At 39.0% G+C, this 15289-nt stretch overlaps 1 protein-coding gene across 5 annotated transcripts in view; it reads left to right on the forward strand.

Moving 5' to 3' along the window:
• Nucleotides 1-15052, forward strand: part of GLT8D2 (glycosyltransferase 8 domain containing 2) — an 18854-nt gene extending 3802 nt beyond the window's left edge. The window contains exons 2-11 of one of the 5 annotated variants that reach the window (XM_072871366.1): nt 237-281; nt 1008-1106; nt 1731-1826; nt 3040-3208; nt 5403-5520; nt 7605-7689; nt 11194-11306; nt 11984-12150; nt 13823-13935; nt 14754-15052. In XM_072871366.1, coding sequence (XP_072727467.1) covers nt 3063-3208; nt 5403-5520; nt 7605-7689; nt 11194-11306; nt 11984-12150; nt 13823-13935; nt 14754-14926 — 915 coding nt within the window. In that variant the 5' untranslated portion in view covers nt 237-281; nt 1008-1106; nt 1731-1826; nt 3040-3062 and the 3' untranslated portion in view covers nt 14927-15052. Of the gene's footprint in view, nt 1-234; nt 282-1007; nt 1107-1730; nt 1827-3039; nt 3209-5402; nt 5521-7604; nt 7690-11193; nt 11307-11983; nt 12151-13822; nt 13936-14753 lie in introns of all 5 variants that reach the window. The other 4 variants (XM_072871374.1, XM_072871351.1, XM_072871357.1 and 1 more) reach the window with 4 other exon arrangements.
• The last annotated feature ends 237 nt before the right edge of the window (nt 15053-15289 follow it).

Genomic DNA, 15289 nt, shown 5'->3' on the forward strand with positions numbered 1-15289 from the left:
CAACCTATTAGTAGCTTAAATTAAAATATGTAATAGTTCTAGCCCAGAATATTAGTTATTTGTTCCAAAAAAGTTATTTACAAAGAGAGTTCAGTTTTACCTAGTCAACAGTAAAATTTGATGATGCAAAACCTTGTCCCTGAAATAACTAACTAGTATTCACTGCTGGTATTAACGATTTTTCTCTGTCTTTTTTTTTTTTTTAAATTACTTTTTTTATTTTTATTTTACCACAGATCACAATTCTCATGCAACAGGACACATGGCTCTTTTAAAGAAAAGTAAGAGAAATTAAAAACATTTGAAATACATATCTTTAAAAGAGGACAGAAATGTCAAATGCAATTTCTCATGCAACTGTTGTCACAGCTGCATGCAAATTTATAGTTCTAGTTTTGCTAAATTATGCTTAACTTCAAGTATACAAATAAGCTTTTTCCCGTTAACGAAGTCAGATAAGTACAGCCATAAATCCCATTAATTTTAAATTACTTGCTGCTTTACTGAGACTGAGGGGTCTGGAATTTCCCACTAAGAGTGCAAGTAGCTGCTGGTTTCATGTGGGTTGTGCCTTGAGCACTGAATCTGGCTTTTTTTTACAGAACTCTGCCCGTTACTGCTGTTCATACTCACAATTGAGGTGTGGCCCCAAGAATTTAGGGTTCTCGTTAGCTGTCAGGGTCAGTGACTGAAAATGGACTAGTGTGTGCCTGCAGTTGTGCACCAAAAATTCCTCTGAAGTCAACGGGCTGTTTCCTCAGCTGGTTTAAATTAGTGCAGGTTCAGTGATGTATGTTTACCAGTTTCAATTTATTCTTATGCCCGGTTCTGGCCAGCTGGCCCTTTTGTTTGAAATAGTTCGAAACTTCGTTCCCTTTACTCTTTTGTACACCTTAAATACCTTCTGGTGGTGCAAAAGTAACATAGTAGTCAGATACAAAGAACTCCCGTCATCAAAGTCACTGTTGAAGATGGCAATGTATTTTTTCCTTCCCTCTTGTACTCAGTGAACTGTCCTGGGACCTGCTCATGGTTGGTTTATGTTGAATAACTTAACCTTGTACAAGACAGTCTGGTAGGAACTGCAAATCAGAACATACAGTAAGGTCTCTGCTGTTGCATGCTTTGTTTTGATTTTACTAATTAAAGTAACAGTGTCAAAATGTTTATGTATTTTCAAGTATTTTGGAACACTTCTGGTTTCAGTAGCATGCTGGGTTTGTTTTTCTAGTGTTTTTAGAGTTTTGCTCAAATACACCTTGAAAATCTGAACATTGAAATCGAACAAAAATTTCTCCTGTGTTTGAAGTTTTATCAGGGAAGCGTGAGAGAAGGAAAGGGCTAGGTAAAAATAATTAACTCATGAAGTCCTGTGATGATAAACGGACAACAAACTAGCTAAGAAAAGAAAGTTCCAGGCTCCTGGTAAAATTCAGAAACATGAATTTCCTAGTATGGATAACCCATATATATGTGGAGCTTAATGCTTTAGTGAGCAAATTATCCATGAAAATCAGATAGTTGGAAGTTATTGTAACAGGGGAGAGATACTATTATGTTTTTAACATAAATTTTTTAGCATGCACAAATAACAAGAGGAAGGAGAATTTGATAAACACAGCAAATACAGGTTATGATATGTACTGGTTGCAAATTGGATTTTTTTTTAAAAAGGTACTTGGGAGTTAGCTATTATACTGATTGCTAACAAATTCTCCCTTTTGTTTCAGTTAACCAGATCTTACTATTACTTCTTGTCTTAACTGTGTGCGCCATTCTGTATAACAAAGTTCACCAAGTGCCATCTGCATTAAAGAATGAAACAGGTAAATGACTTGTACTTCTGTTTCATGTATGTTCTTGTTTTATATTCCTTATCTCTTCATTTGAACAGTGCTTTTTGTCTTACTGAATCCTGTTTTCCCTGCCGTAGATGAGCTACTCACACTGTTGCATATGGTCTGGGATATGGAATTTTTTGCTTCTGAATTACTTGAATAAAATAGTAGGAGATTGATAGTAATAACTAAGAATTGTCATTCTGATTCAAATTTTTATCCAGATGTCACTGATGTAGATGGAAGATGGAGTATACCCTTATTTGTGCTGAACGGTATTGGAGTTGTCAAGTGATAATAAACTTTGATCACAACTTGCCCCTTCAGGAATGTTCTTGGCCTACCTATTCATTTCAGATAGATCATCAAATCTTGGCATAATTTACAGCAGAAGTTTTCACTGGAATTTTTATAGTGAAAGAAACCTGCTAGGGTTGATATGGTTGGACTGGTATTAAATGTTTATACTAATAGCTTATTCACTGTTCCCAAGATAAACAAACTCTGTCTTGGTATAAACCATATTTTTTTCAGTATATTTTTGTTGGGGCTGTTATGAGTTTAATGGTTATGTTTTAAACAGCATAAATATATCCATATAAGTTCTGTAAGTTAATCAGTGCCAGGGATAAAAGTCTTCCTTAGTGTTAACGTGAACTGGTTTGGTACTGTTTAGATTTTTTTCCTTTTGTCATTAGCAACTTCCTGCTGGCACAAAATTTTGCACTATTCCTTTCTAGCCTGCTTCCCAAAGAAGTGAAGCTCATGCAATTGCACCATCTCTTCGACTTACCTCTTTCCTTTGATAATTTTGGAACCTATTGTTCAATTTGTACTAAACATAACTGAGTAGTAGAAGTCTCAAATGTATTCAGACTTCTTCAGGTTTCATGTGAATAAGCAGCTACATGGAGGACAGGCTGAATTGTGCTCCTGCTGAGTAGAAGATGCCGAGAACTCTGTTATATATTCTGTTTGGAGGCATCCAACAGTCCAGTCAACCTGCATGTAGTTCTGGATTAGCGACAGCTCATGCTGTGTGCCTTGCCAGATGCGGATGTGTATAGGATGTGGTAAGGAAATGGGGTGATTGTGATATGATTCCACTGCTTATAGAACTACATAGTCATTCCTGTGACCCAGATCTGGTACAAAAAGATTCTTAATTTTCTATTATAATGCATAGTTTTGTTTCTTGTAGTTGATTTGGAGAGTCCTGAGGAAATGGAAGAAGAAATCCCAGTCGTAATCTGCGCTGCTGCGGGCAGAATGGGTGCAGCTATAGCAGCAATCAATAGCATCTACAGCAACACAGAGGCTAATGTTTTGTTCTACATAGTTGGGCTGAAGACTACCATCCCGCATATTCGGTATATACCAGCCTTATTTTGTTTCATGCTGTAGTTAGGATGAGGTTGCTGTTCTCATTAGCATAGGCATAGACTTCGGAGGACTTTTCAGGGAAAATTTTCTGTTTTATTTAAGTAATACTATTGGTAGCAATCCTCAGGATTCTCTATGTATAGGAAAAAGGACCATTTTGCCCTGTGGAAGGCACTGACTGGTGTAAAGGGGCATGAAATAGCCAGACCATGCCCATACCTGTGCCTCTCTGCCTTTTGTAGATCGGCTGCAGAAGAGTCTGTAGTAGCTTACTTGTCACAATCCCACTTTGTGGCACTGCGCTTACCTCTCATCTGGAGCTGTCTTAAGCTTCAGAGTAGAAAAACTTGCTGTTTAAAGCTAATTTCAGCTAAGAGGGTGTATTAAAGGTTATAAATAGAGGCCCAAAGAAGCTTGTAATGAAAGCATGTTTGGGTGTTAAAATTTGCAAACATTGTCTAAAAGAGGAGGAAGGTGTGAATCAAAATTAAAGCAGATTTCTTAGCAGCTCTTACGTCTGGCTACTGCACTTCTGTAGCCTGTGTACCCACAATTTGTGTAAAAGTAAAAAGATGTAATGAGTGGGGTTCCACAGGGAGTTTTTCCCATCCAGTTCATCAGTAACCTAGATAGTAGAATGGAGAATGTTCTTTATGAATCTGCAGTTGGCATGAAGCTGGAAAAGAGACAGCAGATATATTGAGGACAAGAGCTGAAAACAAACTAATCATGATGAATTGGAAAAATGAACTGTAAAATGTGATGAAATTCAGAAATGACAAGGTAATTTAAGTGGGAATAGCTGGTTGTATTGGCTCAGGGTGAAGCAGGAGTTTGGTAGCACTCATTTGGAAAACTACAGAATTATGACTGATAACTGACCACACTGATTAAAAAAAAAAGTTATGCATCATAGTGGATATACATGTTGACATATATGACCACAGGATATGTGAGGAAACTTTTTCTGATCTTGCAGACATTATTAACATATCAGAAAAAGTGTGGTGTTTAGTTTTAGGTGCCTTCAGGAAGGATTTAGAAGAGAGCTCAGAGGAGAAAATAAGCAATGGTGTCAAGAAATCTGACAAAACAATGAAAAAAAATAGTTTAAAAAAATATAGGTAGGAGGTGATGCGGCAGTTATCCTGAAGGATGTTAAACTGTAAAAGGGAGAAAACTAACCTCTGCTTTAAAAGCACAGTAGATAGGATGAAAAAAAAAAAAGGTCTTTAACTATAGCAAGAAAGCCTAGAAAAATAGCATTTAATGCTAGTGATGGTGAAAGATGGGTTGTTTGGGCAATATGTAGAGTCTCTGTTTCTGGCAGTGGTGTGGGGTATTTGCTTTGTTGGGGTTTTTGGGTGTTGCTTTTTGTTTAGTTTGTTGTTTGTTTTTTCCTTTTTTTAAGAACAGGTTAAACAAATATCCATCTGTAATAGCTGTAGACATAAGTGATTCTGTCTTGGGATAGAATAGATGGAGTGAGTTTTCAAGGTCTCTTATTGTCATGGTTTAACCCCAGCTGGCAACTAAGCACCACACAGCTGCTTGCTCACTCCCTGCCCCAGTGGGATGGGGGAGAGAATCAGAAGAGTAAAAGTGAGAAAACTCCTGGGTTGAGATAAAGACAGTTTAATAGGTAAAGCAAAAGCCACGTGCACAAGCAAAGTAAACCAAGGAATGAATTCACTCCTTCCCATCAGCAGGCAGGTGTTCAGCCGTCTCCAGGAAAGCAGGGCTCCATCACGCGTAACAGTTACTTGGGAAGACAAACGCCATCACTCCGAACATTCCCCCCCCTTTCTCCTTCTTCCCCCAGCTTTATATGCTGAGCATGACGTCGTATGGTATGGAATATCCCTTTGGTCAGTTGGGGTCAGCTGTCCCAGTTGTGTCCCCTCCCAACTCCTTGTGCACCCCCAGCCTACTCGCTGGTGGGGTGGGGTGAGAAGCAGAAAAGGCCTTGACTCTCTGTAAGCAATAACAAAAACATCTCTGTATTCTCAACACTGTTTTCAGTACAAATCCAAAACATAGCCCCGTACTAGCTACTATGAAGAAAATTAACTTGATCCCAGCACAAACAGCACGCTTATTCTCCCATGAGTCTGTGAATTTAATACTGGAGGTACTTGCCACACACTCAATATTTCTTTTATCACTTCTTTTTTATCACAGAAAATGGATTGAAAATTCTAAACTGAAAGAAATAAAATTTAAGGTTGTGGAATTCAACCCTATGGTACTAAAAGGAAAAATCAGACAAGATGCATCGCGTCCTGAGCTACTACAGCCTGTGAGTAAATGAACACCGCATAACAAATTTTCAGCATTTTTAGCACTTACTACAGGCTTTAGAATGTCCTAGATCTCTGTTCCATGACATGGGGGATGTAAGCCAGAGAAGCCACATCAGGTCCAAATGCTAAGCCCTCACTCAAAAAGGAAAAGTGCACTATAACAAGTTTCTTGCAACTTGTCTGTCTTGCTGGGACCTCATTATTTGGTAGCATAAACTTGTGTAGCATAAACTAGCATAATTTAAATGTGTTGTATCTCAGGTAATATATTCACAGTTTATTAGACGGAAGATCTAATAGTGTTCTTTGTGCCTCCATGGTGCTGAGTTGGCTGCATTCTGCTCATGTCCAGGGTTAATTCAGAGGCTAATGACTAATCTAAATATTACTGGCTGTCAGAAAAGGCAAATCAAATGTTAGAAATCATTAGGAAAGGAATAAGGACCAAAATAGAGAACATCATTATGTCGCAATACAAATCCATAGTTTTCCCTCACCCTAAATACTATATGCAATCTTCATCCCCTTATCTGAAAAAGATGTAGCACTACTGGAAAATGTTCAGGTCTGTTCAGAATGTTTATTCTTCTCTGAGCCTTTGAGGTTTCTAATATATGGAAAAGATTTCATGCAAAGAATCAGTGGGTTAAAACTGTTCAGAGTGGAAATGTGACCTCTAGCATGAAAATTATAATAGAGGTCTACAGAACTGAGTGGCATGGAGGACTGGATGGGAGATGGTTGCTCGCTGTCTCTTCCAATGCAAGAACTAATGGCCATTAGATTGAATTAGTAGGAGTCACAGAACAAACAAGAAAAGTTGCATGTTTTTCATGCAATGAGTACTGAATCTCTACAATTCCTTGCTGAAAGGTCTTGTGAATGTAAAAATTTACAGGGATTCAGTGAGGACTGAGGTTTATATTTAGACAGATCACATCTGGTTCAGGAAATCCATTGATCTGAAAATAGCTGAAAACTAGGAGAATACTTGGAGCAACTTTTCTGTATGCTTGCTCTATTCTTATTTTTCACTGATCATCTGCTTAGGACCACTCTGAAGGCAGGTGCTGGGTAAAATGATCTGAATCAGTATGGTTGTTCTTAAGTTCTCAGTCCCCTTTCCCTCTGCTGTGTTCTTCGTTGTTATTGTAGTTGTTATCCCATGTCTGTGCCACCAGTCAAATCATTCCTATAGAGTGGAATGATGACACTGTTAAATGTGAAGTGTTTTGTATGATGTATGCTGTAAAAATGCATTAGGAAGAGCATTGCCAGCAGGTCCAGGAAGGTGATCCTTCCTCTTACTCAGCACTTGTGAGGCTGCATCTGGAGTACTGTGTCCAGTTCTGAGCTCCCCAGTACAAGAAAGATATGGACTGACTTGGACGAGTCCAACACAGGGCTGCAAAGATGATTAAGGGACTGAAGCATCTTTTATATGAGGAGAGGTTGAGACAGTTGGGGCTGTTCAGCCTGGAGAAGAGAAGGCTCAGGAGGATCTTATCAATGTGTATAAATACCTGAGGGGAGGGGTGAAGACAAAGGAGCCAAGCTCTTCTCAGTGGTGCCCACTGACAGGGCAAGAGGCAATGAGCACAAATTAAAATACATGAAATTCCCTCTGGACACAAGAAAACTTTTTTTTTTTTTATGGTGAGCATGGTCAAACACTGGAGCAGGTTGCCCAGAGAGGCTGTTGAGTCTCCATCTGTGGAGATATTCAAAACCCAACTGGGCATGGTCCCAGGCACCCTGCTTGAATGGACCCTGCTTGAGAAGAAGGGTTGGGCAAGATGATCTCAAAAGGCCCCTTCCAACCTGATTGATTCTGTGAAGAAGCAACTGGTTTGGGCTGCTTAGTTAGGGCCATAGTAAATAAAATAGAGATAAATAATAATAGTAATAATAATGGGTTCAAGATACTAGTAAAGACACTAGCTGGGGGAGAGGAAGCAAATGATTGTTGGCCAGTGCTCAATGAAGAGAGAAATTAAAACTGTTAATAGAGACAGAAGTGTGAGACTACTACATTAAACAGCTTTACCATTTAGTCTTTACCTTTTTTTCTGTTTAATAGCTGAACTTCGTTCGATTTTATCTTCCTTTGCTTATCCAGAAACATGAGAAAGTAATATATTTGGATGATGATATCATTGTTCAAGGTAAGCTGTCATCCAAAAAGCAGTTTCTAGCAAAATTAAAATCAAAGTTACTGCCGCTTTTACAGTCATTTGGAAATATGAGATATAATGGAAACTGAGGCAGCTGCTAGGAGTGTTGCACTCAGGAAGACTACAAATAATCTGTTTGTTTATTTAAAAGAAAGTCTGAAGAAGAACTTCCCTCCATCTATCTTTTGAATAGTTGATTGTCATCAAAATTGTATGTATGGGTTTCATTTTAATTGAATCTGGTCAATTGCTGAAAGATATTATGGATTTTACTTGGATGCTGCAATATTTATGGTTAAGTATGTGACATGCATTTCCTGCTAGTATTTGAATTCCCACAAATGCTATCAGTTCCTTATCCAGAATTGCTGTTCTTGAGAGCAAGAGGAATTTACTCAAATAAGAGAGTTAAAATTCTAAACACTCAAAATGTGATTTTGAGCATCTTCAGCTCAGTATCCATAGCAATTTGCAGAATCGTGAGCAAAGATTTCAGAGTTCCTAGACAAATGGGAGCAGTTAGAAGACATTCAAATCCTGAAAAATATTTGGTTGTTTTTTTAATACAAAGAAATCTAATTAGAGGAACAATTTTAAAAAAAAAATATTAATTTATGGTTTTTTTCTTCTGTTTCTCAGTATATTTTATTTTCTCTGTGGAGTAGTTGTCTTCCCTTGTTTTATCTTATTGTTTTCTTTTTATTTTATAACATTTTTTAGTCAGAGTGTTGTGGTTTAACCCTGGTGGGCAGCTAAGCACCACACAGCCGCTCGCTCACTTACCCCCTCATCCTCACCCCCTGTGGGATGGAGAAAGAGGAAAGGAAGAATAAAAGCAAGAAAACTTGAGGGTCAAGATAAAACAAACAAACAAATAATTGTTTAATAACTGAAGGATAAGTGGAAGAAGAGAGAAGTCACTTCCCAAGCAAAAGCTGGCTAACCCCCCTAAGACTACCCCTCTTTTTCCCTTTTATTGCTGAGCATGACAGTATATGGCATGGAAAATCTCCTTGGTCAGTTCGGGTCATCTGCCCGGTTGAGTCCCCTCCCAGCCTGTTGTGCACCCCCTGATCTATTCACTGGAGGGGCAGAGTGAGAAACAGAGAAGGCCTCGATGCTGTGCAACCACTGTTCAGCAAAAGCTAGAACGCTAGTGTGCTACCAGTACCGTTTTGGTAAAAAATCTAAACCACAGCACCATATGAGCTGCTATGACGAACACTAACTCTGTCCTAGGCAGGCCCAGTACACAGGGACAACAGAACCATTTTACCTACCCTTGTTAAACATTAAAGGGATGTTGCAGTGAAAATTTCCTTTGGAAAGGACTGAGTGTAACTATAATAAACTTTTTGGCCTAAATTAATCTTTGATGTAAGAACAGTAAGATCAGTGAATTTACACGTGACAAAAGTATAATTTTATTCTCCACTGCTTCTCTGCACTTTCCTATAGTTTTGTCGCTTTAGTGGCAGATTTCAGAACATCTGCACTTAAAGGGGCCACTGTTAGCTGCTTTATGAAATATGATTAATCTGCCTTGCTTGTCTCATTTTAATTTGCAATAGACTTCATATCACAGTTTCTTCAACCTGTGTGTTTCCAGTGGTCATCTCTGCTTTTTGGTTTTGTTATTCTGCCTGTCATCAATGGGCAACAGCAATATTTAACTCTTTGAAAGGTTCTTAAAATCTTAATTTACACTCCAGTTTCATGAGCACTTCAAGCTGAGCCCACCACTCCCCCTGCATCCCTCCTTGCACCTGCACAGGCGTTCACCAGAAATGTGATTACTTTCAGCCTGAATTAGCTCCCTCGTAGGAGTCAAGGCAGTGTAGCTAGGAGAAGAGGGGAGGTAGGGCTTTCTCTTTCATTAGGGGTGTCAGCTTATGTCAGCTGATAGCATTTCTGGAGCCACAGGATAAAGGTGCAGTTTCACATTACAGCTCATGGTAGGCTGCTGCTGACGGAAGTGGCTTCTCCTGTCCCCAGGCAGCTCCTGTTACTTGTGTCATATCTACAGCTGGGCAGCTGCAGAATAAGCTGATTCAGCTGGTTGACCTGGCAGAAGACTAGCTGTACAAAAAAAAAACCAAACCAACAACTTTTTTTTTTTAATTGTATTTTTTGCTTCAGCCAGCCTAACTTGCTCACCCTTGGGCCACAAAATCATAGGGCCCAGGAGAGGGGAATAAAGATGGACGTGTGGGAGTGAGGCAGAAGGAGGGAGGGAGCCTGCTGTGGCAGCTGCTCCTTGTGTCTTAGCTGTAACGTGAGACTGCTCTCTGTCAAATGTCTCTGGAATGGGAGCGACTGAGACTTCTGACAGAGTAAGGAGCTAGTGGGGTTTTCAGGGTTTAACTTTGGGATAGTTTATTTGTTGGTCATTGCTTTCTGCAAAGCAGTAAGAATGAAACAGACTGAACTTGGAGTGTCAGCCCAGAATGGTTTGGTTTGATTTTTTTTTCCTTTTTCTGCTTTTCTCTTGAAAAGTAGAAGCTATTTAGAATCAGAAGAAAATACCTAGTAAGGCATGTTGGTCTTCAACAATTAAGTGTCCCATTAATTCAAATTCTGTTTCTTGGTGGGGCATGAGTCCTAACCCAAGCTTTTCAACCAGCTCATGAGTCCAGACAAATAAATAATCTCTGCTTATTTCAGAAATAGTAGTTCCCCTGTTTGCAGTATGGGGAATGTTTTCAGTTACTAGTCTTTTAATGAGCTCACCTCAGGCTGCTGGGCCATATGTGGCCTTCCAAGATAATTCATCTTACCTGTGACCAACCCATGCCCAGCAGCAGAGCTGGTAGCTGTAGGGGGTTTGGATGCAGACTCACTTAATTGCTGTGGCAGTGGGGAGCTTCCCACCTGCCCTGAAACTGTTCTGGCACATCATGGCTACCTGCTAGTTGGATGATGAGTGAGATGCCATGTGTTACATTATCTCCCTCCGTCAGGAAGGAGTTGGGTGGTCTGTGAAGCCAGCAGGGACGGTGAAGTGTGACAGGCACATTTCAACTGGCCAGTGCTAGGAATCCAGATATCTTACTAGGAGGTATAAACACAGTAACACCAGAAAAAAAATGATGTGTGTGCAAGATTGAAGTGGCACTTTTGTGGGACTTGAAGAGGCTCAGAAAAATTGCCTGTGCCCTCCTTCTCCAAAGGCAAGCTCTATGAACACATAACTTTGTAACCAGGCTTCTTTACAGTGTAATTGTCTTGTGGTGTAGCAAATTTCGGACGTTCAGGCCAGAATATGGAGATACTGAATACTGATTATAATACCTAAAGCTAGACCTTAGACATCCAGGTACACGAGTCAAATTTGAAAATTGTCCCCTATTACAGAATTCAGCCTTCGTTAATATCTGGGCTATCCCCTAAAATTGCTATGTTTGTAAGTAACGTGTATGAGAACAGAAGTTATCCTATCAACTCTGTAGCAGTGAAGTAGGTTTTGTCTTATGCTTTTGACCTTTCTGTAATCAGGTGACATCCAGGAACTCTACGATACTAAGTTAGCTCCTGGACATGCTGCAGCTTTTTCAGATGATTGTGATCTGCCTTCTACACATGAAATGGTTAGAAGTGTAGGGATGCAGGTAAGATGCCATTTTGGAATTCCATGAATGAATGTATTCGCCCACAAATGTTAAGATGCTTTTCTACATTTTCCCCAAAGTGAAAGTTGTATTTTTTTTTTTTATAGTTTTGTAATAATTTTACAGGTAATTAAGAACTACTTTTAGTAGTAACTCTGTAAGGCTATGCAGAGTTGTTTCCTGTAATAATTTAAATCTCTATTAGTTCTTTGGATTCTACTAAGTTATGTTTGGTATTTTGCTATCAGTAGATCATGAGCATTTATGGAACATCTAATGAAGACAGAATTTATGGTATTTGTATTAGTCAAATTTGGAATCGAAACTCGGGAAAACGGGTTTTAAGGGCTAATTCCTGAGCTGAGTTCCCCAGAATTGTCAGCGAGTCCCTCTAGCATTACAGCTGTACAAGCCTGATGCTACATCATTTGGCATAAGCTACAGAAAGACAAACGTGGTGGGGGAAACACCTTATCACACTCCCATGGAACAATACTCTGGAAAAAGTAATTCAGTAGCTGGAAGTATCCTGCCTTTCAGCCTTGTCATACAGAAATCAAGACAGGTAACCTTCATCTAGAAACTCAGTGTTGGGAGCATGTATTTAGTCTCTATGCATTTACACTTACCTTTACAGAGATTCATAGGGGATAAACATACTTTTTTTTATTTCTTAGAACACGTACATGGGATTCCTGGACTACAGAAAGCAAGCCATTAGAGATCTTGGCATCAGCCCCAGCACCTGCTCCTTTAATCCTGGAGTAATTGTTGCTAACATGACTGAATGGAAACATCAACGCATTACAAAGCAGTTGGAAAAGTGGATGCAAAGAAATGTGGAGTATGTTTAGAAATCTAGCTTTGCACTTTACTTTTAATACTCAGTTTAGTGTCTAATTTTCTGTTTATAAGCTCTTAAAAGTTTGTAATGCCAACATCTCTCTTTGAAATCTCATCAAGAGAAGTAACTCATGTTCCAGAATTTCCATCTGCATAAATCTGACCAATCGTGTACCAGGAAATGGCAACCTGGAATTTTAGTCTTGTGTTTGATCACAAACCACGCTTAATCCTGAGGGGCACTGAGAACACGTGTTTCTTGTTTTGGGTGACCAACCTCATTTGGGATCAAGCCACTTATGATCTTCCCTTCCTGAGGCTGGCTTACAGGAGGAGGAATGTTTCCTTGTTTATTTGGGGGATCTCCTATTGTAATGTCAGCCAAACTGTAACTGGACACCACATTTCTTAAATACCAATAGAAAACACTTCTTTTTCTATAGATGAATGAAATTTGACCAGAAAGATATCTTTTTGGCATTGACCATGAATAAGTCATGATACAGTGAAACAATCACTGTTTATTTTTTATGGTGGTTCACTGTTAACCTGTATTTGCAAATGTGACATTTACTTTCTTTCTCTGCAAAGGGTTAAATTTAAATTTCTTAAGGCTAAACTGAAACTCAATAGCTTGTGCTATTGGACTATGTCCATTACTTGTTAGTTTCAGAAATGAACAGAGAGACACAAATGATAACCATGTGAAGGAATGAGAAGCCAAATGTCTTTCTCTTATTCTGCTTATGTAACATATCCTGACCAGCTATTGCCATGCTTTTTCAGAGTTTGGAAAAAACTCCGTGAATACTACTGCAAATTTCATCTACAAAGATGATTTTATACTTTAATAACACATTCACGTTCCTTTTAGCCAGATTGTGAAATGACAGTAAAATAAATTGCTTAGCAGTTGAAACCCAGTTTTGAGGGGAGGTGATGATTTCTTTTTGTTCTGTAGCCTCTAAGCTTCTCTTGATACTTCCCAGGTTTCCTCCTTGTTGGGCTAGGTGGGTGGCACAGTGTCCCACAGCTGGGGTGGCTTCACCCATGTGCTCACTGGCCGTCCAGGCCTCAAGCACACTGTGGCCCGACATCTGGCTGCTACCTCCTCATGCCTCTCCTTACAGTGCTTTGGCTCTATCTAGCCCTGGATTTATCACAAAATTCTTAGGAAACTGATACCCTTTAGATGTTAGTTGATACTAACTAGACTTTGGCAAATCTGATTTGAAGTTAATTTATGGGTCTAAAAGCTGGGGGGCGTGGGGAGAAAGACAGAGGGAATGAAACACATGGAAACATGTAAATTTTCTTAAGAAACCAGGCTACTTTATGTTTGATTCCTTTATGTTAATGGCTTTTTTCCTACTGTAAACTTTGTCAGCCTTGTAGACTATAGGCAGTGCGTAGAAGTAATTGGCTTCATGTTGGGTCTGACTCCCATTTTGCTTGGTAGCAATGATTTACTCGACAGGAATCGGAGTTGCAAATATAAGCAACTAACAGCATCAGGAAGGAGTATGCTGAAAACTGGTCTGTTCAAAATTATTTTGAATTTTGCAGGAATGCTTTTTAATCTTCTGACCTTTGTACTAAAGACTCTTTGATTGAGGTTTTGAACACTTTCTGCATTTTTTTTTTTTTTTTTCTTTTTCTTCCCCCTTTTGCAGGGAAAACCTCTACAGCAGCACCCTTGGGGGAGGTGTGGCAACCTCTCCAATGCTGATTGTATTTCATGGAAAGTATTCCACTATTAATCCTATGTGGCACATAAGGCATCTTGGTAAGTTTAACTTCCCACTGCAGCTGGAACTAAATAAAGTGAGTGGTTTAGTAAGATTCCAATATAGGACCTTACGTTACTTTACCTCAATGCATTACTTTGTACCTTAGATCCGTCGTATGTAATCCCTGCTTCCCCCAACCCTCATTAATCCTGCTTTCTTCAGGGTAGGGCAGAATGTGGGGGGGTTCCCTACGGGCGTCATTACCCAAATATCTTAACAGGTCAAGAAAACAAAATAGTTTCACCCCTTCAGAAAAACCCAAACCCTAATAGTCATTAAATTGGATAAAAAAGGAAAAAAAAACAAATACCAAAGATAGAGTTACATGTTTGAAAACCAGCTAACCTGTATTGTCATGAACTATGGAAAGAATATATGAAAGATTGGAATATAGTGAGAGACTGAAAAAAATCAGACATTCTTTTAGTAGGCACAGTGGAAGAAGAGGGGATGCCTGGCAGCGTTTGTGTGGTCAGTATTCTGGAGGACGTAGTTACCTTTCATGTGGGGAATGGTGAATTATCCTGGGAAAAAGATAATGGCTTAGCTGGTATAGTAAAATGAATAGTAAAAGGATTTTTTTTTTTTTAAACCCCAGCTACACCAAAATCTTAAAAGTGTTGAGATTTTTTCTAATTCTGCATCAGATGCATGAAGTTGAAAAAAGCTAGTCTGTCATACAACTAGTTGCCTATTGACTGGTGAAACCATACTAATCAGATTTTTTTAAAAAAAACCAACCCTGAGTTTACCTCACTCCACAGTGTCTTCCATTATTAAAAAGTTGATTTTTTTTTTTAATGTACCCATGTAGGTTGGAGTCCTGATACCCGTTACTCAGAGCATTTTCTTCAAGAAGCTAAATTACTTCATTGGAATGGGAGATATAAACCTTGGGACTATCCCAGTGTGCACACTGATCTCTGGGAAAACTGGTTTATTCCTGACCCTTCAGGGAAGTTCAAATTAACTCGTCCTGATAGCTGATACTGAAACCACTTTGATGCATTCATACACTATGTTTTGCAGTATGTAATAGTTTGAGATACAACATGTTGTATAATTAACTGATTTTAGAAAACTAAGTATTTGTTAAATATATGAATAAATGACCATCAGTTTTGTGTGCTTATGGCTGGAGAGGGAGGCTGGAGTGACAGTTACACAGTTCATGTTATCTTGACTTTCATGTGAGGTGAGGAAACAAGTTTACTTGACAATGAAGTATTTTCATTAAACACATAGAGAGGCAAAACTCAGTGCCAGACAGTGTGTTTTAATGCGAGGTCTTTATAAATAAGACTCCAGTGTCTGCTGGTAGAAAAATCTACATAGGAAATACCTGCAGTA

This window comes from Ciconia boyciana, chromosome 1 (assembly GCF_034638445.1).
Source record: "Ciconia boyciana chromosome 1, ASM3463844v1, whole genome shotgun sequence".
NCBI lineage: Eukaryota > Metazoa > Chordata > Aves > Ciconiiformes > Ciconiidae > Ciconia > Ciconia boyciana.